The sequence below is a fragment of the Notamacropus eugenii genome, chromosome 1, assembly GCF_028372415.1.
Source record: "Notamacropus eugenii isolate mMacEug1 chromosome 1, mMacEug1.pri_v2, whole genome shotgun sequence".
Taxonomy (NCBI): Eukaryota; Metazoa; Chordata; class Mammalia; order Diprotodontia; family Macropodidae; genus Notamacropus; species Notamacropus eugenii.
The window spans coordinates 720,533,200-720,555,768 of record NC_092872.1 but is presented as its reverse complement, the minus strand read 5'-3'; the positions used below and the strand labels follow the sequence as shown (position 1 = coordinate 720,555,768).

The 22,569-nt window shown below is 39.5% G+C and overlaps 1 protein-coding gene and 1 long non-coding RNA gene across 2 annotated transcripts in view; both read right to left on the bottom strand.

The window, feature by feature from the left end:
• LOC140522166 (uncharacterized) overlaps positions 1 to 22,569 on the bottom strand; it is a 518,496-nt gene that overhangs the window by 160,785 nt on the left and 335,142 nt on the right. The gene's annotated exons all lie outside the window — the stretch shown is intronic.
• Positions 12,019 to 22,569, bottom strand: part of LOC140521515 (uncharacterized) — a 38,900-nt gene continuing 28,349 nt past the window's right edge. Inside the window, 3 exon segments of the mRNA XM_072636615.1 lie at positions 12,019 to 12,564; positions 12,633 to 12,725; positions 12,785 to 13,609. Of these exon segments, the coding sequence (XP_072492716.1) occupies positions 12,346 to 12,564; positions 12,633 to 12,725; positions 12,785 to 13,609 (1,137 nt within the window). The 3' untranslated portion in view covers positions 12,019 to 12,345.

The window sequence follows — 22,569 nt, the reverse complement described above, 5'->3', positions numbered from 1 at the left end:
AAGAGCATAGGAATAAATGAAACTTTCCATAAATTAATAAGCAGCATCTGCCTAAAACCTTCAGCAAGCATTATATGCAATGGAGATAAACAAGATACATTTCCAATAAGATTAGGGATGAAACAAGAATGTCCATTATCACCACTATTATTCAATTTGGTACTAGAAATATTAGCTGTAGCAATAAGAAAAGAAAAAGAAATTGAAGGAATTAGAATAAGCAAAGAAGAAACTAAGTTATCACTCTTTGCATATAATATGATGATATACTTAGAGAATTCCAGAGATTCAAGTGAAAAACTACTTGAAATAATAAAGAACTTTGGCAAAGTTGCAGGTTGCAAAATAACCCCACCCAAATGTTCTGCATTTTTATACATTAGTAAAAAAGCCCCACAGCACAAGAGATAGAAAGAGAACTCCCATTCAAAGCTAGGGCAGACACTATAAAATATTTGGGAGTCTACCTGCCAAAACAAATCCAGTGACTATATGAATACAACTACAAGATACTTTTCACACAAATAAAGTCAGATCTGTGTGTTCATTCTTCACTGCCAAAGAAGACCATGCCATCAGAGAAATAATGACATGACTTGCAATTGACTGTGTTTTGAGTGAGGGAGGGCTGTGCAGGTCATCAACCTCACTTCTCCTCCAGAGCCATCTGAATCTGGTAACCAGATATTCATCAGGATGACTACAGATGACCCAGGAGGAGGCAACTGGGGTTAAGTGACTTGCCCAAGGTCACATAGCTAGTGAGTGTCAAGTGTCTGAGGTAAGATGTGAACTCAGGTCCTCCTGACTCCTCCACTGGTACTCTATCCACTTCACTATTTAGTTGCCCAAAAGTCAGATCTAAGCAAGTGGAAACACATCAGTTGCTCATGGATAGGCTGAGCCAATATAATAAAAATGACAATTATAGCTAAATTAATTTACTTATTTAGTGCCATACCAATCAAACTATCAGATAATTAATTTCTAGAACTGAAAAAAAATAATATCAAAATTCATCTGGAAGAACAAAAGGTCCAGAATATGAAGGGAACTAATGAAAAGAAATGCTAGGGAAGGTGGGCTAGCTCTACCAGATCTCAAATTTTATTATAAAGCAGCAATTATCAAAACAACATGCTACTGGCTAAGAAACAGAAGGGTAGACCAGTGGAATAGGATTAGGTACTGAAGACACAGTAGTCAATGAATATAGCAATCAATTGTTTGATAAACCCAAGGACCCCAGCTTCTGGGATAAGAACTCACTGTTTGACAAAAATTGCAGGGAAAACTGGATAACAATGTGGCAGAAACTAGGCAAAGACCAATGCCTGACACCATACACAAGAATAAAGTCCAAATGAGTATATGATCTAGGTATAAAGATTGATAATACAAACAAATTACTAAAGCAAGGAATAATGTATTTATCAGATTTATGGAGAAAGGAAGAATTTTTGGCTAAACAAGAGATAGAAACCATTATGAAGTGCAAAATGGATTATCTTGATTACATTAAACTGAGAAGTTATTGCACAACCAAACTCAAGCAATTGAAGATTAGGAGGGAAGCAGATAACTGAGAATTTTTGTAACTAGTATCTGTGATAAAGGCCTCATTTCTAAAATATATAGAGAACTGAGTCAAATTTACAAGAATACGAGTCATTCCCCAATTGATCAATGGTCAAAGGACATAAACAGGCAGTTTTCAGAGGAAGAAGGTCCAAGGCTGTGAAGGGGGAGTGATTGGCTCAGAGGCAGAGACAAGGAAGCTGGAGAATGAATCATTCACTTCTGTCTAATCACTACTGTCTTAGGGGATGGCCAGAGTCTCCTCATTGGAATCTCTGCCTAGTCTCTCTCTCCAATCAACAATGAAGGAATAAATGACAAAGCAATCATTCACTTATGGGCAAAGCAGAATGTTAACTCCTCCAGATGCAAATGAAAAACGAGAACAGGTCCTGCTTATAAGGTGCTAATATTTTCATGGCAGATAAAATGTAATATTAATAATAACTACTATTGATATTAATGTTGGAATATTATATAGCATTTATCGAGTACCTTATCTCATTTCATCCTCATAATGGCACTAGGAAGTAGGTGAGCTAATAGCATCCATAGGAGGTACAGATGAGGAGACTGAGACAATGAGTAATCAAGGGACATGTTCATAGCAGAATCACTAGTAAATAAATGAGGCAGGATCTGAACTCAGGCCTTCCTGACTCCTGGCCCTGAATTCAATCCCCTGTACTCACTATTTGTCAGGGCTGTAGAGATAAAGACATAGATCTCTCTGTTTGTGTATATGTCCACCCATCCCTCTCTGTCTGACTACCTATCTCTCTCTCAGTGTCATGCAGAATGAGTTGTGTGTAAAAAGCTCCCAATCAAAACCTTCTCCCAGGCAGCTTGGCAACTTTTTTAGAAGGACTCCTTGTAGGAAGTCCCTCCATCCTTGAGAGGTTAAGTATTTTACTCAATAACACATGAGCAGTGTAAATCAAAAATACAGGAATTCTTGAGTCTGAGGCCAATTAATAAATCAATAAACAATGATTAAATGCCTACTATGTGCTATGCACTCTGCTAACTGCTGAAGAGAGGAAAATATGCAAAACATTGTCCTTGTCCTCAAGAAGCTTATCATCTAATGGGGAGACAGCATGCAAATAAATCTGCAAAAAGCAGGCACTTTTCTATCCATTATTCCATGTTGCATCATCTAAATCATATTTATTTGTATCATTGATAAGTATATCTGCGTCATCTATTTACTTCAGCTATGTCTTCCATGGCCATATGTACCTATATTGGGAAAGAAAGTGAGGACAGAGAGAGAGGAGGGAGGCATGAAGATCTCTTAATCTGTTTTGGGGAAAGATCAGGCTGAGCACACCAAGGATACTCAGGCCCTTGGGTGTGGCCTGGTTAGGTGTCAATTCTACTACTGAGTAGCTATGTGACTTTGATCAGATTACTAAGCCTCTCTGAGCTGGCAAAATGATGAAAACAAATTAGCAAAGAATAAAGGAAACTCTGGCTTGGAAGGAAGTGATGAATATATTGAATCTAACCTCTTCCTAATGTATGACTGATCACAGAGCATTTACATGTGCTCTGATCAGAAGAACTACAGTACAGAAAACATTTTAGTTTCCTAAGGTACCAAATCATCAGAAGTCATTGTGATTTTCCATCTTCCACAGGGTGACAAAATTGATATTCATTTAATCTGATCATGGCACTCTCTCAAAAATCCCTTCAGGATTCCTATTTAACTCTTGGACTCTTTTCGTCCACATATAATACAATTCAGGTTGCCTTTAGGAGTTAGAACTAGAGCTAGTCATTAGACATTTGGGGTCCTATGAGCAGAGGTAAAAGTGATTGGAATTTAGAAGGGGCTTTGTGTCGTTCCCCCTCCCCACCCCCATCAAGGATCTGTGCCCTTCAGTGGTTATGATACTTTGGAGACTCTTTCAAGGCCCAGGCTGGGAGTCTGAGGCCATGCCAGGATAATGGATCTAACAAGAGCCTGCCCAAGCCAAGGTCTAGCAATGATGAAACTCCTCAGGGTTCCTTCAGTTTGGCTAATTTGGTAAAATGGAGTCTGAGGACATCTAACCTAGTGCATGTTATATAGCATGTGCTCAACAACTGATTTTGAATTGAACTGAACTGATTGGAATCATGTTGAAATTATCTCTTATATTAACAGACATCTTCATCAAACAAAACAATGCCTAGCTTTCATCCATGATTACCCGTATTCCAAGTATTGCTGAGCATAGCAAAACCTATTTGCATCTAAAGGTTGTGAACTAAGGAACTTTTGTAAATAACATTCACCCTCAGGTCATGCAGCACTTAGTCACAAAATGGATGCTCCCTCAGACAAACTGACATCTGGGAAAGACCTTTGCTTAAAAGGCCAAAATCTCCCACTACATCCGATGCCCTCTCCAGTCTTCCTGATCTGTATCTTGCCACTGGACCCAGATGGCTCTGGAGGACAGTGAGGCTGATGAGTTCGTACAGCCCTGACTCACTTAAATCCAGTTCACTCATAAGTCACGACATCAGCTTTCTGATGTCTTTGGTCCTCTTTGAGTGGAAGGACACGCATTCATCTGTGAGTACTAGCAGCTGCCCCACTGGGGACCCAACTGGGCAGCCTTAGTTTGATTTGGGCAATTCAATTCCTTCCTTCCCTCCCTCCTTCTTTCTTTTTTCCTCCTTCCTTTCTTATGTCCATCTAGCCTCTCTTTCTCCCTTCCTTCTTCCCAATGGGGAATCAAAAACTTTCATGTGGAACATAAATTTCTTGAAATAGAGCACTGTAAAAGCACACTTTGATAAAGCCCTTTGGGGTTCAAATGGAGCAACATGACCCAAATCACTCTGGCTTTCACTGGCTGGCCAATAATCAGTCCCAGTTCAAGCCTCTATAGGGCCTTGTTTGGGTTTTGTTGGCTCAGAGTGAGTGTAAATAGCAATCATTTCTGTTCTGATCAGAAATCTTAAGGTCTTTCCCTCCCAGATTGATTTTTTTTTCCTTTTTTTGAATAGCCAATGAGACCATATTTTGCTTCTTTTTTTAACCTGACCTTAAATCACTAGATGGCTCTTACTTCAGACATACTGAAACCTGGGAAAGACTTTTGCTCAAAAAGGCCAAGGTATCCCCACTGCATCTGGAGCAATCTCCAGTCATCCTGATCTGTCTTGCTACTGGACCTAGATGGCTCTGGAGGAGAAAGGGAGGCTGGTGATTTTGCTCAGCCCTGCCTCACTGAAATCCAATTCACTTGTGTTAGAGATGTGCCTGACACACAAAAAGGTATTAAGGAAAATCTATTAAAATAGACTTCAGAGGAACTGAACCCTGTGGCCGAAGCTGACTCCCCCACTCTTCAGGAAGAGGGAATACCTTCTACGTTCATTCTCTTGAATGAAAGGGCACCTTCCTAGTAAGGCTACAAGAATATTACAACTTGTTCAGACTAATGGAAGCTTCTTATTACTGTTCTGAAGTTTGGACTCAGGCCCCACTATCCCCTGGCCACATGACTTCATGTTCTCATCTCTGACAGGCTTTCTCTGAAACAGCTCATCAAGCCTATGCACAAGTGTCTGACCTCTAACCTGACTGTGTTAGGTCACAACCTGCATCACTCAAAACTGTGAAAACAGAACTTTCTTTTTCCCACACTTGAAAGTCAAGACATCACCTTCAGGATGTCATTGGTCCTCTTTGAGAATGAAGGACAATCTGTCACTTGGAGAAGAGCAATTGTGCTCTCTCCTGCTCAGAGGAAGGAGGGACAGGTGTTCTTCATGTTCCTCATATTTTTTCCAAGATCCAGCAACAAGGATTGTTAGAGCTAGAATGTGTAAATGTTTTCTTTGCTGTACTTAGAGCCCTTAGGGCAAGCCTTATCATGTGAAGAGAGTAGACTCAGCACAGTTACATACATGTAGGTTTTTTTTCTGAGGCCTGAACCTATACTTGAGCATAATACCAAAGCCTAAGTTTTTATCTCCATAATTTCTGCATTGTAGGAAGTATCTCTTTGGCAGCAGTTACCCACCACAGGAACTCAGAGAAGAGCTATTTCTCTCCATACACTAGTTTTCTAGGTGTCACACATTTTGTTCTTCTCCATGTACTCAGGATCCAGTGACATCGGCATCCATGTTGTTTGTCACACATGAATCTCCATCTCCTGACTCCACATTTTCATTGGATCCCACCACTGGCCCTCCCTCTCCATGCTTTGAATGCAATCCCTCCTTGTCTCAATCTCCTAATTTCACTGGCTTTCTTCAAGAAGCATTCCTTGGCCCAACATTCCTTTGATATCCTCCAATTTACTTTGTACATAGTTTATATGTAGGAAATAAGGGGGAAAAACGTTTGTTGTTGTTTTTTTTTAAAGTACCTGCTTTGTGCCAGGCACAGGAAGTTTACAAATCCTTTCTCATCAGATCCTAAAAACAAGCCTACTCTGTAGGTCCTAATGATGGGGGAACTCTGGACCCCTAAAAGGAGAAGACCTTGAAGTTTCCCACATATTTCAGGAACCCAGACCCTGACTTCCCCTGGAGTATCTGGTCCACAACAGCCCACCTGAATTATTTAGCTTACTTGGCACTCCTTCCATCCTATTCAGGCTCCTGTCTCTGTTACTTCCAGACCGCCTCAGGCTTCTTGCCACTGCCAGATTCCATCCAGATCTTTCCCCAGTCTTTCTGTACAAAAATATCAGTTCCAACCTCATCAAATGCACAGATTCTTCAAATCTACCCTGCTTGTACAGGCATCACAAAAAGTGCAGACTCACTAAGAGTCTGTCTGGCTTCTATTGGTGATCCAATGAACTTGCTACTTGGAATGAAAGGTTGGAGTGATCAAATTCTTTTGAGGAAGACACCCCACCCTGTACCATTGGATTTGAGGATTCCTGGCATGCCTAGTCCACAACACTATCACCTCCATTTTCCAACAAAGAAAAGTGAGGCAAACTAGCTTGTGTCTGAGACAAGATTTGACTGACTCTAAGGCCAACAATCTATCCACTGGTTTTTTTAGTCATTATTATGTACTGTGTGGTGTGATTGTTTGGAAATTGTCTTCTATTTTCTTTTTCCTTAATGGACAACCCTTTAGAATATGAGGTCCTTGTGGGTGGTAGCTGTTTCACCTTGCTTGTTATAGCACCTAACACAGAGCTTGGCATGGAATTGGGTCTTGTTGAATTGACATTATCTGGAATCCCCAGATAATGAGGCTTGGAAACATTGTCTTATTTTCTACACTCCAAGATCTGTCAATTAGACTCAAGGAAGGGGTCCTATTTTGAATTTGAGACTTAGTTGGTTCAAAGGTGTAGGAATTGCCATATATATTACTCTAGGTGGAATTTCATAATTTTCATAAATGTTGTAACCATATTCTCTAAGAGAAAAGCTCATTTCACAGTATCCACATCAAAAAAGTTCATTTCCTAAGATACAAATGCATTACCCTTTAGCTACCATTTTTGAAGTTAACAAGATTTTTATCAAATAATTCCCCAAAATCACAAAAAAATAATTTGAAGCATAACCAAAGTAATATTACAGATTTAAAACAAAATTTATTGTTTTGATGAGAGATTAAAAAAAACTTGCGGCCAATCAAATGATATCAACTCAGTTGAATATATTTCCCAAATTATCTTACATAGAAAATCACTTTCTCTAGCTATAATTTTAATACTCTAGACTGATTGCAGTCAGTTATCAAAATATTTATACCAGAAGTTTTTGTGCCAACAAAGAATAAGAAACAAAGTGAATACCCATAAATGTTTGAATAACTAAAGAAATTACAGTATAAGAATAATGAAGGAATATTATTGAAAATATTGAGAAACATCAGGATTTCAGGGGGAAAAGTAGTGAAATTTATAGGGGTTTATCAGAGTAATTTTGGATGTTTAATGAGGTCTCACACTGGGAAATGCAATGAGGTCTTCTGGAAGAGGCCTAACCTTGTTAAATAGATCCCTAAGTTTTATCTCCAGCAAGATTTTTCCAAAGTGTAGTCAAGAACTGTTCAAATCCAAAGTGATCCATTCACCCTCACAGTAGCAAGTCTATGTTCCAACCACTGACTCCAAAGAGGCCAAAGTTACTCAGTGCTATGAAAACCCAAAACAATTTCTATGGAAAAGGATGCAGGTGGTGACATTCTATACAGTCTAAACATGACCTGGAGCTGACTGAGACTCAGATTTTGAGGTCTTCATTGCAAAATTCAGATCCAAATGACATTACTTATCAATAAGAATTGGAAGTTCTACCTAGATTTAGGGGACTAGATCTGGTAGAGAGCTTGTGAAGAACCACAGAAATTCTGCAGCAACTGAATATATTCCAAAGAAAAAGAGCAAGAAAGCAAAATGGCGGTGTGATGAAGTCTTACAAATAGCTAAGGAAAGAAGGAAAGGGAAAGGAAAAAGAGAATGGGAAAATATATACCCAAATGAATTCAGAATTCCAGAGAATATCATGGATATACGATTTTTAAAAATATATTATTTATTTTTCAGTTCTCAACATTCACTTCCACAAGAATTTGAATTCAAATTTTTCCTCCCTCTTTCCCAACCCCAGAACAGCATGCACCTGTCCACCCCTTCCTTCAGTCTGAGCTCCCTTCTACTACCCACCCTTCTTCCATCCCTCATCCCCTTTATTTTCCTGTAGGGCAAAATAGATTTCTATATTCCACTGCCTGTATATCTTACTTTCCAGCTACATACTACAATAAATTTTTACCATTCATTATTAAAGCTTTGAGTTTCTTATTCTCTCATTCCCTCCCCATCCTCACTGAGAAAACAAGCATTTCAATATAGGTCACACATGTATAACAATCAAATCACTTCCATAATAGTTATGTTGTAAAAGACTAACCACATTTACCTCTATCCTGCCCTCAATTTATTCCACTCTCTCCCATGACCTGTCCTCCCACCATAGTGTTTACTTCTGATTATCCCTTTCCACAATTTGCTGTCCCTTCAATTATCTTCCCTCTCCTATGGTCTTCTCCATTGCCTTCCTGCAGGGTAAAATAGATTTCCATATTCATGTGTGTTATTCCCTTCTTAAGCCAAATCCCATGATAGTAAAACTCACTTATTTTCCTTTCATCTCCCCACTCATCTTTCTTCCCTCCTTTATGTGAGATGATTTGCTATGTTCTACGTCTTCCTTTCTCTTACTCCTAGTACATTCCATTCAAGAGGAAATTTTTTTTTAGGTGTTCTCCCTTGATATTCAGTTCACCATGTGCTCTCTGCCTATTTGTGAACATATATATATATATGTATGTATGTATATATGTATACACACACACACACATATATATATATAAATATATATGTTTAGAGTTAGGGTATATACATATATATAGACACATACTCATCTACATATACATTTTATATATTCCTTCTAACTACCCTAATACTGAAAAAGGTCTCATAAGTTACAAATAACATCTTTCCATGTAGGAATGTAAACAGTTCAACTTTAGTGACTTCCTTAAGTCTTCTCTTTCCTGTTTACCTTTTCATGTTTCTCTTGAAAGTCAAGTTATCTATTCAAGCTCTGGTCTTTTCAACAAGAATGCTTGGAAGTCCTCTATTTCACTGAAATTCCGTTTTTTCCCCTGAAGTATTATACTCAGTTTTGCTGTATAGGAGATTCTTGGTTGTAATTCTAGCTCCTTTGATCTCTAGAATATCACATTCAAAGCCCTTTCATCCCTTAATGTAGAAGCTGTTAAATTCTGTTTTATCGTGATTGTATTTCCACAGGACATGAATTGTTTCTTTCTGGCTGCATGTAATATTTTCTCCTTGACCTGGAAACAGGAGAATTTGGCTACAACATTCCCAGGAGTTTTTCTTTTGGAGTCTCTTTCAGGAGGTGATTTGGGGGATTCTTTCCACTTCTATTTTACCCTCTGGCTCTAGAATATCAGAACAGTTTTCCTTGACAATTTCTTGGAAGATGATTTCTAGGCTGTTTTTTTGATCATAGTTTTCAGGTAGGCCAATAATTTTTAAATTACCTCTCCTGGATCTATTTTTCAGATCAGTTGTTTTTTCAGTGAGATATTTCACACTCTCTTCTATTTTTTTATTCTTCTGGTTTTGTTTTATAATATCTTGGTTTCTCATAGTCATTAGCTTCCACCTGCTCCATTCTAATTTTTGAAGAACTATTTTCTTCAGGGAGCTTTTGAAACTCCTCCTTTTCATTTGACAGATTCTGCTTTTTAAAGCTTTCTTCTCCTCATTGGCTTTTTGGACCTCTTTTGCCATTTGAGTTAGTCTATTTTTAAAGGTGTTATTTGCTTCAGCATTTTTTTTGGGTCTCCTTTAGCAAGCTGTTGACTCACTTTTCATGATTTTCTTGCATCACTCTCCTTTCTCTTCCCACCTTTTCTTCCATCTCTCTTACTTGATTTTCAAAATCCTTTTTGAGCTCTTCCAAGGCCTGAGACCACTGCATATTTTTTTTTTTTGAGGTTTTGGATGTAGAAGTCTTGACTTTGATGTCTTCTCTGATGGTATGCTTTGTTCTTCCTAAACTGAAAGAATGGAACAAAATACCTTTTCACCAGGAAAGTAAACTAAATAGTATTATTTTTTCCCTTTTTTAGGCATTTTCCCAGCCAGGTACTTGACTTTTGAATCCTTTGTCAAGTGGAGGGTATCCTTCCCTAGGCTTCAGAAGATTTGTACAGCTATTCTCTGAGATATCTCTAAGGACTTGTTAGTTCTCAGTTCCTCCAAGGTGGCACAATCAAGTTTACTCCTCTACTGGCTTGTGCTTTGGTCTGTAAGCAACCACAAGCATGCTTTTCTGCCCTGGAACTGTGAATAGGGTTCCCTCTCCACAGCCACCATCAGCTCCACCATGTCAGAGCTCCTCCTCACCCCAGGACCACCACTCAGAACTGAGACCCAGATCAGCTGCCCGATTCCCCAAGGGTCATTAGGCTGAGGACTCCAAAAGTGGACACTGTGCTGCTGCCACCGTAGCTGCTGTAGCCCTGGGGCCAAAGCTGGGGCTGGACAGTGCTCCCCTCTCACTCACATGAAAGAGCTTTTTTACTGATCTTTGAAGTTTGTGGGGTGAGAAATCTGGGAACCACAGCTGCAACCCATGATTCCATTCCCTAAAGCCTGCTCCAGTCCTGGGCTCTGTTCTGAGACAGGTGCAATAGACCATTCCTGTAATCCTTCCTGGCTATCTTGGCTTACAAATCTGTTTCACTCTGGCATGTTGTGGCTTTTGCTACTCTAGAATTTGTTTAGAGTCACTTTTTACAGGTATTTTATGGGCTATGAGGAGAGAGCTAGAATAGGTCTGTCCTTCTATTGCACCACCTTGGCCCTGCCCCCTCAAGGTTTTCTTAAATGAGCTATGCAAAGAAATAGAAGAAAACAACTGAATGGGAAAGACAGATTTCTTTAAGAAAATTTGAGCTGTGAAGGGAATTATTTCCTGCAAAACTGGGCATGAGGACTTCCGGGGCAAACATGGCAAGATAAGGCACTAACTTATGTGGGCTCTTCCAATTTCCCCTCCAAACAATCTTGTAATAATGGATTAGAACCAATTTTGGAGCAGTGAAGCAGATTACCAGTCAGCACAGCTTTGGAGGGTGAACAGGAAAGGTCTCTCACTACTGCAGCAGAGTGAGGATAAGTGAGGAAGCCAGTGGCAGGCTTCACCCTAGGAGAGAGTCATCAGAAACCTTGGAATTTCAGAGATAAATAAATTCAATCCATTTTCCTGAATTTCCTCATTCAGAAATCAACCCCTGATTCAGCCAGCCTTTGAAGAGCAGGGCTGACAATGAGAAGAAATCTTGGGCAAGACTTAGCCAAGTGGGAAAGTTTAGATCTGACCAAAAGATATAAAGCTTTTAGTCCAATTAAATTCTGACCCTTCTGTTTCACTCAGACAGTTCTGAGGGGAAGTGGATGCCCCTCAGGTGAAGATTGCCATAAGTTAGGATGATCTGGATAGAAATAAGTCTCTTTGTCCAAGATTGAGTAGAATCATGTCCCCCCAGCTTTTCATTAACCTAAGTCCACCTCATTATAATATTCATTCTCATCAAGGTTTAACCAATCAGAATTAATTGATGCTTGTTGGCAACACCTACTTATCTAAGAGCATATAAAGTATTGAGAGGCCTCCATTATTCATCTTTTCACTTACAAGATATGGCTTAAAGCACCAGTGCAGGAGTCAGGAGGACATGAGTTCAAATCTCACCTCAGACACTTGACACTCACTAGCTGTGTGACCTTGGGCTTGAAGTTAAGTGACTTCACTTAACCCCAGTTGCCTCATCCTGAGTCATTTCCAGTTATCCTGATAAATATCTGGTCACTGGATTCAGGTGGCTCTAGAGGAGAAGTGAGGCTGATGACCTGCACAGCCCTTGCTCACTCAAAACAAAGTCAAGTGCAAGTCATGTCATTATTTCTCTGATGACATGATCTTCTTTGGCAAAGGATGAACATACAAGATAAAGCTACAAGACCATTTTTTAATTAATTATTCAGTAAGTAACACTAAATGATTACCCCAAAATTATGTCATGTTGTTTTCATCAGAATTGTACAGTAAGTTGAGAGTGTACATAAAAGGTTTTATCATATTTAGTTTCTCTCCAGTGTGTATTTGCTGGTATACAGGAAGTTGGAGCTTTAATCTGAAAGCCTTTCCACATTCATGATATTGACAAGGTTTCTCTCAACTGTGGATTCTCTGATGTGCAGCAAGAGTGCAGCTACAAGTGAAAGCCTTTGGACATTGATTCCACATACATAGTTTCTTTGCACTTTGAATTCTCTGATGCCTATCAAGTTTGTAGTTTTCTCTGAAAGCCTTTCCACATTGATTACATTCCTAAGGTTTCTCTCCAGTGTGGATTCGCTGATGTGCAGCAAGACTGGAGCTCCTTGTGAAAGTCTTTCCACACTAACTGCATTCATGAGGTTTCTCTGATGTGCAGCAAGATTGGAATTCCTTGTGAAAGCCTTTCCACATTGATTACATTCCTAAGGTTTCTCTCCAGTGTGGATTCGCTGATGTGCAGCAAGACTGGAGCTCCTTGTGAAAGTCTTTCCACACTAACTGCATTCATGAGGTTTCTCTGATGTGCAGCAAGATGGGAGGTCCTTGTGAAAGCCTTTCTACTTTGAATACATTCATAAGGTTTCTCTCCAGTGTGGATTCTCTGATGTGCAGTAAGACTGGACCTCTCTCTGAAAGACTTTCCACAATGAATACATTCATAAGGTTTCTCTCCAGTGTGGATTCTCTGATGTACAGCAAGACTGAAGCTGGAACTCAAAGATTTTCCTCAATGATTGCATTGATAAGGTTTTCTCTGATGTGCAGTAAGACTGGACCTCTCTCTGAAAGACTTTCCACATTGAATACATTCATAAGGTTTCTCTCCAGTGTGGATTCTCTGATGTACAGCAAGACTGAAGCTGGAACTCAAAGATTTTCCACAATGATTGCATTCATAAGGTTTCTCTCCAGTGTGGATTCTCTGATGTGCAGCAAGACTGGAGCTGCTTGTGAAAGTCTTTCCACATTGATTACATTTATAAGGTTTCTCTCCAGTGTGGCTTCTGTGATGTAAAGCAAGACTGGAGCTAAAACTGAAAACCTTTCCACATTGAATACATTCATAAGGTTTCTCTCCAGTGTGGATTCTCTGATGTGCAGTAAGACTGGACCTCTCTCTGAAAGACTTTCCACATTGAATACATTCATAAGGTTTCTCTCCAGTGTGGATTCTCTGATGTGCAGCAAGACTGGAGCTTCTTGTGAAAGCCTTTCCATACTGAATACATTCATAGGGTTTCTCTCCGGTGTGGATTCTTTGATGTACAGCAAGTTGGTTGTTTTGCCTGAATGCCCTTCCACTTTGATTACATTCATAAGGTGTCTGACCATTGTGGATTCTCTGATGCTGAGTAAGACTGGACCTCTGTGGGAATGCCTTTCCAAATTTATCATATACATACGGTTGCTCTCTAGTCTCCATGCTCTGATGCACAGCAAGACTACAGCTGCAAGTCCCAGTCTTTCCACACCAACTACATTCATGAGGTTTTGTCTCACTGTGAATAATGTAATGAATAAGGAAGGATGAGTGTTCACTAAAAGGTACACCACATTCAAGAGACTCATGTGGTTTCTCTCCAGTATGAATTTTTTGGCAGTAATTCAAAAATGACTGTTGACTCATGTTTTTCCCACAATCATGACAACCATAAGGTTTTTCTCCTGTGTGGTTTTGGTGATTCACAGCACAGATATCTCTCCCAGTGAAGTCACAGGGACCATCACTCATGAGGTGTCCTTGGTGTGTTTCCTTCACAGAAATCCTTCGCTTTTCATTAGTCACTTTCATTCCAGGTCTAATCATTCCTTCTGCAAAAAAACAAACAGTAAAACATTCATAGAGATACATGGACACAGACATATAATTAGAAACCTTTCCCTCCACTGCAAGAAAGTGAACTGATCTACATGATACTTCCCCAGGTGAAGAAGTCATAAAAGACACAATCACAATTGTTAGAAAATGCCATTATCTCAAATTTACAGGATAACTTGATTTAGAGAGAGCTTCACAGACAAGTACGTTGGATCCTCAGAAACACCTGTGAAACTGGCAGACCTAGCATTCTTAAAACAACCTTAAGTCCAGCTGTGAACTCAGAATGGCTGAGTGACCTGAAAAGTATCCCTGCAGGTAAGATTAGACCACCAACCCTGAAAGTGGGCATGTTCTGTCTAGGGAACTAGATGGCCCTTCTCCATGGCACTTACATTTGTTCTACCTTTGGTTAGAAAAAAAAATGTTTTATTTTTGTATCCATGACTTTATTATCCCTCTCTTTGGGTCTCCCTATTCTCTGAGACACAAAAATATTGAAATTAGGGCAACCGATAAGCCTACAATGGACCTTTAAGTTCAAGGGAAGAGTCAGTTAATGTGGTAACCTGCTCTGTAGCCTTATTTTTAAAAACTGGCATGGCAGCAGCCAACCTTGAGCAATCACAACTCTGACAAGTCAACAGCCAGCAACACTGGACCAGACACCCCACCAGAAAGAAGACTGGCGCTCACTGAAGGCTCAGACATAGGTAGCTTTTATTACCAGTGACATATTTTCAAATTAAAATATGTACTTTCAAAAAACAAAACAGTATTGTACATGTAATAGACAACAGTATATAAAAAAACATAACTGTTATATGCACTGAAAAAACAAAAATTCAGGTGACTCACTTGATTGCAATATTTGCTTTACTGCAGAGCTCAGGAATTGATTCTGCAATATGGCTGAGGTGTACCTGGATTTTTTCTCATTCTTCTCTTGACTTTGAATCTTCCTTAATTCAATTCTCCTTAAACTACTATTAATTTCACTCCTTGAGTTCCCCTTTATTCCAGGGTATCCCACTGAACTAGATAGCTTTACACTCCCCAACACTCACCTTTCCCTAGATCAGCTAAGACCAAGGTTCCTGATCCATTGTTTCTTCTCAACCACTGCATGTTTCTATGACAGACTGGCAGCTCCTTAACAGCAGGGACTGCTTTTATCCTTCCTAAAACTTGGTGAGGTGCCTAGAAAACTGAAGGTGTTTAATCCATAATTATTGTCAGACGTCCAGGGACTGTGACTGACAGAAGGCCCCATTTTCTACTTCAATCCCTATATTCTGGTCTCTGTCTTACTTGCAAAATGCAGGTTCTGACCTCAGTCACTGTTTCCTTTTGCCACCTTATCTTGTTTTGCAGTGAACTTTCTCTGCTTTTAATCCTGATGGGACCTGATGAGATCCAGTGAAGACTAAAGATTTAATTTTAGGCTCCTGAAGAATCTCTTACTATGAAACACCTGGGAAATTCTAATACCCAATTCACCAAACTGAGAGTGATTGTCATATTCAATGAAACTGACCAACAATTCTCCAAGAAGGGACCAAAGATTGAGCCTTAGAGATCAAGGAAGGGACATGGGTTGATGATTTAGGTAATGCATATCCTAGGATTGCATGAAGAGTTTGCTGCTGACTTGGAGGGAAAGTTGAGCCAACACACAGTTGGTAACAGTGGAGCAGAAAAGGAGTGGGCAGCTCTCAGAGATTTGGTGTATAGCCCTGCATTTGCTTATCTGGGTCAGAATACTTGCAAACAGCAAGACTGGTTTGATGAAAATGATGGGGAAATTCAGAAGCTGCTAAATGGAAAACGAGAACTCCACAGGATTTGCCAGCAGGATAGTTCATCTACCTCTAAAAAGGCCACATTTGATTCCATCAAAAGCAAAGTAGAAGCAAAGCTTAGAGATATATAGGATTTCTGGCTCAGTTAGAAGGCAGATGAAATTCAGTTTTATACTGATAGTAACAATCCAAAGAGCTTTTATCATTCTCTGAAAGCTATTTATGGACCAAAAACCTATGGTGCATCACAACTACTCAGTGCTGATGGAGCCACACTGACTAGTGATAAGGACATAATCCTAGAGAGATGGGAGGAACACTTCTGTAGTATTTTCAACAGACCATCATCAATCAATGCTGAGGTCATTGACCATTTACCTCAGGTTGAAGTCAATTCCTCTTTAGCTGAACTTCCAACTGAAGAAGAGATTTAGAAAGGCCATTAGGCTCCTTTCATGTGGGAAAGCACCTGGTGCTGATTCTATTGCAGCTGAGCTTTACAAGGTAGGGGGACCATTGCTCATAGAGAAGCTCACTGAAATTTTCCAGGTTATATGGCAAAAAGAGATTATCCCCCAGGAGTTCAAGAATGCCTCCATTGTCCATCTCTATAAGGGTAAAGGGAATAGATTGTCCTGTGACAATCACAGGGGGAATCTCTCTCAATCACTCCTGCAAAATTCTTGCTAGAGTCCTTCTTAATAGGCTGATCCTTCACCTGGAAGATGGGCATACACCTGAGAGCCAGTGTGCCTTCAGAAAGGGCTGAGGAACAGTTGATATGGTATTTGCTGCCTGACAACTCCAAGAGACATGCCAGGAGCAGATCAGAGGTCTGTACACAACGTTTCTAGATCTGACCAAAGACTTTGACACTGTTAGTTGTGAGGGCTTATGGAAAATTATGCCAAAATTTGGTTGCCTGGAGAATTTCATCAATATTGTACGTCAATTTCATGATATCATGTTTGCCCAGGTTCTGGATAATGGACAAAGCTCTTCTGCCTTCCCAGTCACCAATGGAGTGAAACAGGGTTGTGTGCTTGCTCTTATGCTTTTTATCATGATGTTTTCAGTCACGCTGACAAATGCTTTCAGTGAGGGTGAACACAACATCAAGGTCAACTACTGTACTGATGGCAAATTCTTCAATTTGAAAACGTCATAAGCCAAGACCAAAGTAGGGGGAGTGTTGGTGCATGATTTTCTGTTTGCAGATGATTGTGCTCTCAGTGTAGCCTCTGAAGCTGAGATGCAACAAAGTGTGGATTAATTCTCTGCTGCCTGTGCTAACTTTGGCCTAATAATTAACAGCAAAAAAAACATAGGTGCTCCATCAGCCACCACCACACCATCCATATGTGGAACCCTCAGTTACAACAAATGGAGAAGTTTTGAATGTTGTGGATAAATTAACTTACTTTGGTGGTATACTTTCCAGGGATGTACACATTGACAATTAGGTTAATGCATGCATTGCTGGAGTCAGCTCAATGTTTGGATGGCTCCAAAGAAAAGGTTTGAAGAGAAGAGGTATTACACTGACTACCAAACTGAAGGTCTACAGAGCTGTTGTGCTGACCTCATTGTTATATGTTTGTGAAATATGGAGAGTCTTCCAGTGCCATGCCAAGAAACGGAATCACTTCCATTTGAACTGTCTTAGGAAGATTGTGAGGAACACCTGGCAGGATAAGGTACCAGACACTGAAGTCCTTGCTCAAGCTGAACTGCCAAGTATTCAAACTGTGCTTCAGAGGGCGCAACTTTGATGGCCACACCCTGTTGTTTGAATGCAAAGTGTATGCTTGCCAAAAAGACTTATTTTATGGAGAACTTGCATGGGGCAGGTGATCACATGGTGGCCAGAAGAAATGATACAAGGACACTCTCAAGTTCTCTCTCAAGAATTTTGGATTTGACTGTGCAACATGGGAGACACTGGCACAGGACTGCTCAGCATGGTGTGCCCACATAAAAAAAGGTGCTATGCTCTTTGAGCAAAGAAAAATTGAGACAGAACAAAGTAAAAGCAGGATGTGCAAATTTGGGATATCCACCCTAAATATTCACGCGGACATTCTGGTCACATTGGACACGCTGAAAATTTACAATGGTGATGACATTTTGGTCATCTTCAAAGATGAAGGACAACAACAGCCATCCTAGGATTAATTCTAAGTGAGTGACACAGCTAAAAATCTCTTAATACCCAAGTCAGGTATTCCTGTCCCAAATCTAGCACTTGCATTGCTAGAACTCCCAAAGTCACAGCCCTCATACACCTGCTTTCACCTCACTCACTTGCACGGTAGCTCCTCAGGCCTTCTTGTTCCAGCATCTGTGGTGCTTCCCTCTCCTCCAAATAAGAAACCAAATATTCTCTGGGAACTGGAAGCCCTGAGGATGTGTGAAAAGGAATGAACATGGAGAAATACTTAGAATTTAGTTCTCTTTAGGGAAAACAGTGTACATAAAAAGTTGCTCCATTTTGAGAATTACATCATGTTCACACACATCTGGCCTATTCTTCCATGAATGGCTGTAATTCAAGTAACCAAAAAAGGATGCACCAGATCAGCATTGAGCTCCAGCAAATTAAAGCTTCATGGATCACCTTTGTTTTTGTCTCCTACCCAACCATGAAACCTATACAAACCTTGTTACTGTTCCTTCAAGGAATTATTGCCTTTCATGGTGAGATTCTCCTTTTGGGGAAGTCAATGAATCTTAGTTAATGAAATTCAAATTCTTGGCCAGTCTTTTATTCCTATCATGTGTAGGGGGAATGAGAGCAAAGACCACAGGATGGTTCCCAGAAGTCCTTAAGCATGGTTTCATAGCATTTATTTTTGAGGACTTTGGGGAAAGGTGGGGGAGAAGATCATGGAGCCAAGGGGGAATCAGAAAATTTGATCACTGTGCACCTTCCTCATAGGAGGATGGACCCACTGCAGAATTTCCATTATCTAGAAATTAGAGGCAGGTGGTAGTACAGTGGAGAGAGGCCTGGGACTACAGTGAGGAATGTCAGGGTTTAAATCCAGCCTCAGACAGTTACTAACTGTGGTTCTCTGGAAAAGTCACTTAATCTCTGTTTGCTTCAGTTTTCTCAACTGCCAGATGTGGATAACAGTATCAGCCAATAATATAATAGTGTAAAGAAAGGACTTAACCCCACAACTGAGGAACAGCAGGTGAATAGGAAGGCTTATTGGTCTCTGTCCTTTCCCACCACCTATACTGGGCAGTGGAGGCAATTTAAAGGAAGATTAAGGACAAATGTGTGACACTAGGCACAACCAGAAACTGGGAGTTACAAATTGATGCTTCTCAAAGAGAAGGATATCCTAAATACTTGGCCCATCTCAAAGAGGAAGAGGTTACAAAGAAAAGTAGACTGAGCACTTTTCAGATATTTGGCAGACAAAATTAAAGTCCAGAGAGAGGTTGGGCTAAATAATCCAGAGGATAAACCCTACATCTGAGATGCTTCAACACTGACCTGATCTTTGACCTCAAGCTACCTAGAATTGGCATGAGACAGCAACAGGAGCAAGAAAACATATATGTTATCTTCACACAAGGTATGAACCTTAGAGGAAAATCATACAGCAGAAGGATCGTGTATCTCAGAAACATAACGTCAAACCATTTCCCTTTCTAGTAATCGATAAATGCTCCAAAGTCAGTACACTGAGGAACAAAGAAAGATATTCCCTTTGGTAGCAGACTGAGAGTGGCCAGGGGAAATGTCCTTACCCAAGGAGAGCAGGTTGTGGGCATTCTCCAGCATGACCTCCTTGTAAAACTCCTTCTAAGGATGGTCTAAGAGGTCCCATTCCTCTGGGGTGAAGTCCACAGACACATCCTGGAATGTCACCAGCTCCTAAACCATCAAGAGTCACAAGATTTAGACCTGAAAAAGACTCCAGAATTCAGGCAGTCTAACCCTCATCAGGTGAGAAGAGGAAACTGAAGCCCAAAAAGGGGACTGACTAAAAGTCATATCCTTATGAGTTAGAGGCAACACTTAAGTCCATAGTCATTAAAAGTTCACTGAAAAATTGAGAAAAGTATTTGATATGATCAGTTGGAATAAAGTTGAGGAATGTTTTACTCTGGAATGTTTCTAGGGAATGTGGGACAATGTGTGCATTTTATCTGTGACTTTAAAGGATCTCAAGAGAAAAAGGAGAAAAGTGTGAAATTTCTTCCTTATTTGAACAGATAAAAGTAATGTTATATATAATATCATGTCAGATTTGTGAGAAGCTGGCAACTACAATGCATTCTGGACTGTGAGGGGCAGGATGTTTGATTACAGAAAAGAGAAGAAGAAAAAGTATCTAGTTAATTTCCTGACAACCAAAACAACGTTATCTAGATAAAACATGAAAAGGATAAGATATACTAATGACAATCTGGACTGAACTGAGATGAGACTTCCAAGTGAAGGAGAATTATCTGTTATTACATTGAGTCTTGAAGCTGCCCTGGGTATAACCTTTCATGGCCAAAACATCTTATGCCTTCTCTTTGTGACTGCTTTCATCTGTCAATAATATATCATTTCATTATTAAACTATTTAGTTATAGAGTTGTTCATTTGTGTTGTTCTTTGCATTCAAAGCAGACCAAAAGGACATCAGTATGTAAGGGTTAAAGTAGAATGTGTCTGACCATGGAAGATCAGACTAATAGAAGCTGCAAGGCTCTACTACTGGTTGGGAACAAATAGTCCATGTTAATATTTGGGGTGGAGATGCCTCTTAATTTGCATACCTCACTATTTTTAAATACTGCAATTCTGCTTTACTTGCACAGCACAGCATGTTCTTTGATGTTGATAAGCTATGCTGGGTGGTCCTTTTTCAGTGTCTTCCACGTTTCACCATTGATTACAAAATTCTTTCAGAGAGACCTTGGGAATGTCCTTATGTCTTCTGACCACACTGTCAGGGCCTTCTTTGCATGTGTTCTCCATGAAATATTCTTTTAGGCAAACATACTTTTGGCATTTCAACATGGCCAGTCCAACAGAGTTGTGCTCTCTGCAGTAGAAAGTAAATGACTGACAATCGAGGTTAAGAAAGGACCTCAGTGTTCAGTACTATGCCAGATGACCTTCAGAGTCTCCTTAAGACAACTCACATGGGATTGAAAGAAGATCCACAGTTTCCCCATTTGCTGCAGTCAGTGGATTGTGCCATGCTGAATGGTGGAGAATATCTAGGTTTTGGGGGTTTTTTTACATTTTCTGAAAAATTATTTCCCGCTACTACATTTTTTTAATGTTTGTTGTTTTTTTTTAAGTTTTGAGTTCCAAATTCTATCCGTCTTTTCCTCTATTCCTTCCCCGATAATTTAGATAGTAAGCAACCACATATACGTTATACATGTGCAAGTATATGAAACTTTAAGTATTAGTTACTTTGTACAAAAAGACTTGGAAAAAAAGAAAAAGAATGTAAGAAAAAAAGGTGACAAATAGCATGCTCCAGCCTGTATGGAATAATATCAGTTCTTTCTCTGGAGGCAGATAGTAGATTTTGGCATTGGTCCTTTGAGCATTTTCTTGGATCATTGTATTGCTGAGAATAGTTAAGTTATTCAGTTCTTCATTGAACCATATTGCTGTTACTGTATATAATGTTCTGCCGCTTCTCTTCACTTCATTTTGCATCAGTACATTTAAGCCTAGGTTTATCTGAAATCATCCTCCTTATCATTTCTTATAGCACAATAATACACCATTATAATCATATACCAGAGATTTTTTAGCCATTCTCCAATTGATGGGCATCTCTTCAGTTTTGCCATTCCTAGCCAACACAGTAAGAGCTGCTGAAAATATATTTGTTACATATAGGTCCTTTCCTCATTATTTTGATGTCTTTGACCTATAAACCTAACAGTGGTGTCGTTGGATCAAAGGGTATGCACAGTTTTATAACTCTTTGGGCACAGTTCCAAATTGTTCTCCACAACAGCTGGATCAGTTCATAACTCCACCAACAGAGCATTAGTGTCCCAGTTTTTCCACATCTCTTCCAACCTCCCTCATTTTCCATTTTCATCATATTAGCCAATCTGATAGGTATGAGTTGGTACCTTAGAGCTGTTTTAACTTAGCATGTCTCTAACACAAATTCAGAGAATTGTTTTCATGATTACACATAGGTTTGATTGAATATTCTCAAAACTGCCTGTTCATCTCCTTTAAGCATTTATAAATTGGGAAATGACTTATATTTTTATAAATTAGGATCAGTTATCTATATATTTATGAAATGAAGCCTTTATCAGGGATACTTGCTGAAAAAAAATGGTTCTGTGCTTTCCTTATAATTTCTGTTGCATTGATTTTATTTGTGCTAAAACTTTTTAATTTTATATGAACAAAATCATGGATTTTATATTTTGTATTATTCTCTAGAACTTGTATGGTCATAAATTCTTCACTTACCCATATGTGGGATACATGATTCCATGGTCTCCCAATTTCTTATGGTATTACCTTTCACGTGTAAATCATGCATCCTTATTTTGGTATACAGTGTGCGATGTGGGTCTATACCTAGTTTCTTCTATGGTGTTTTCCCATTTTTCCAGCAGTTTTTTGAAATATGGAGGTTCTTTTTCCCCAAACTCTTGGATGTTTGGGTTAATCATATACCAGGTTAGCGGGGTCATGTAATATAAGATGCTTTATAC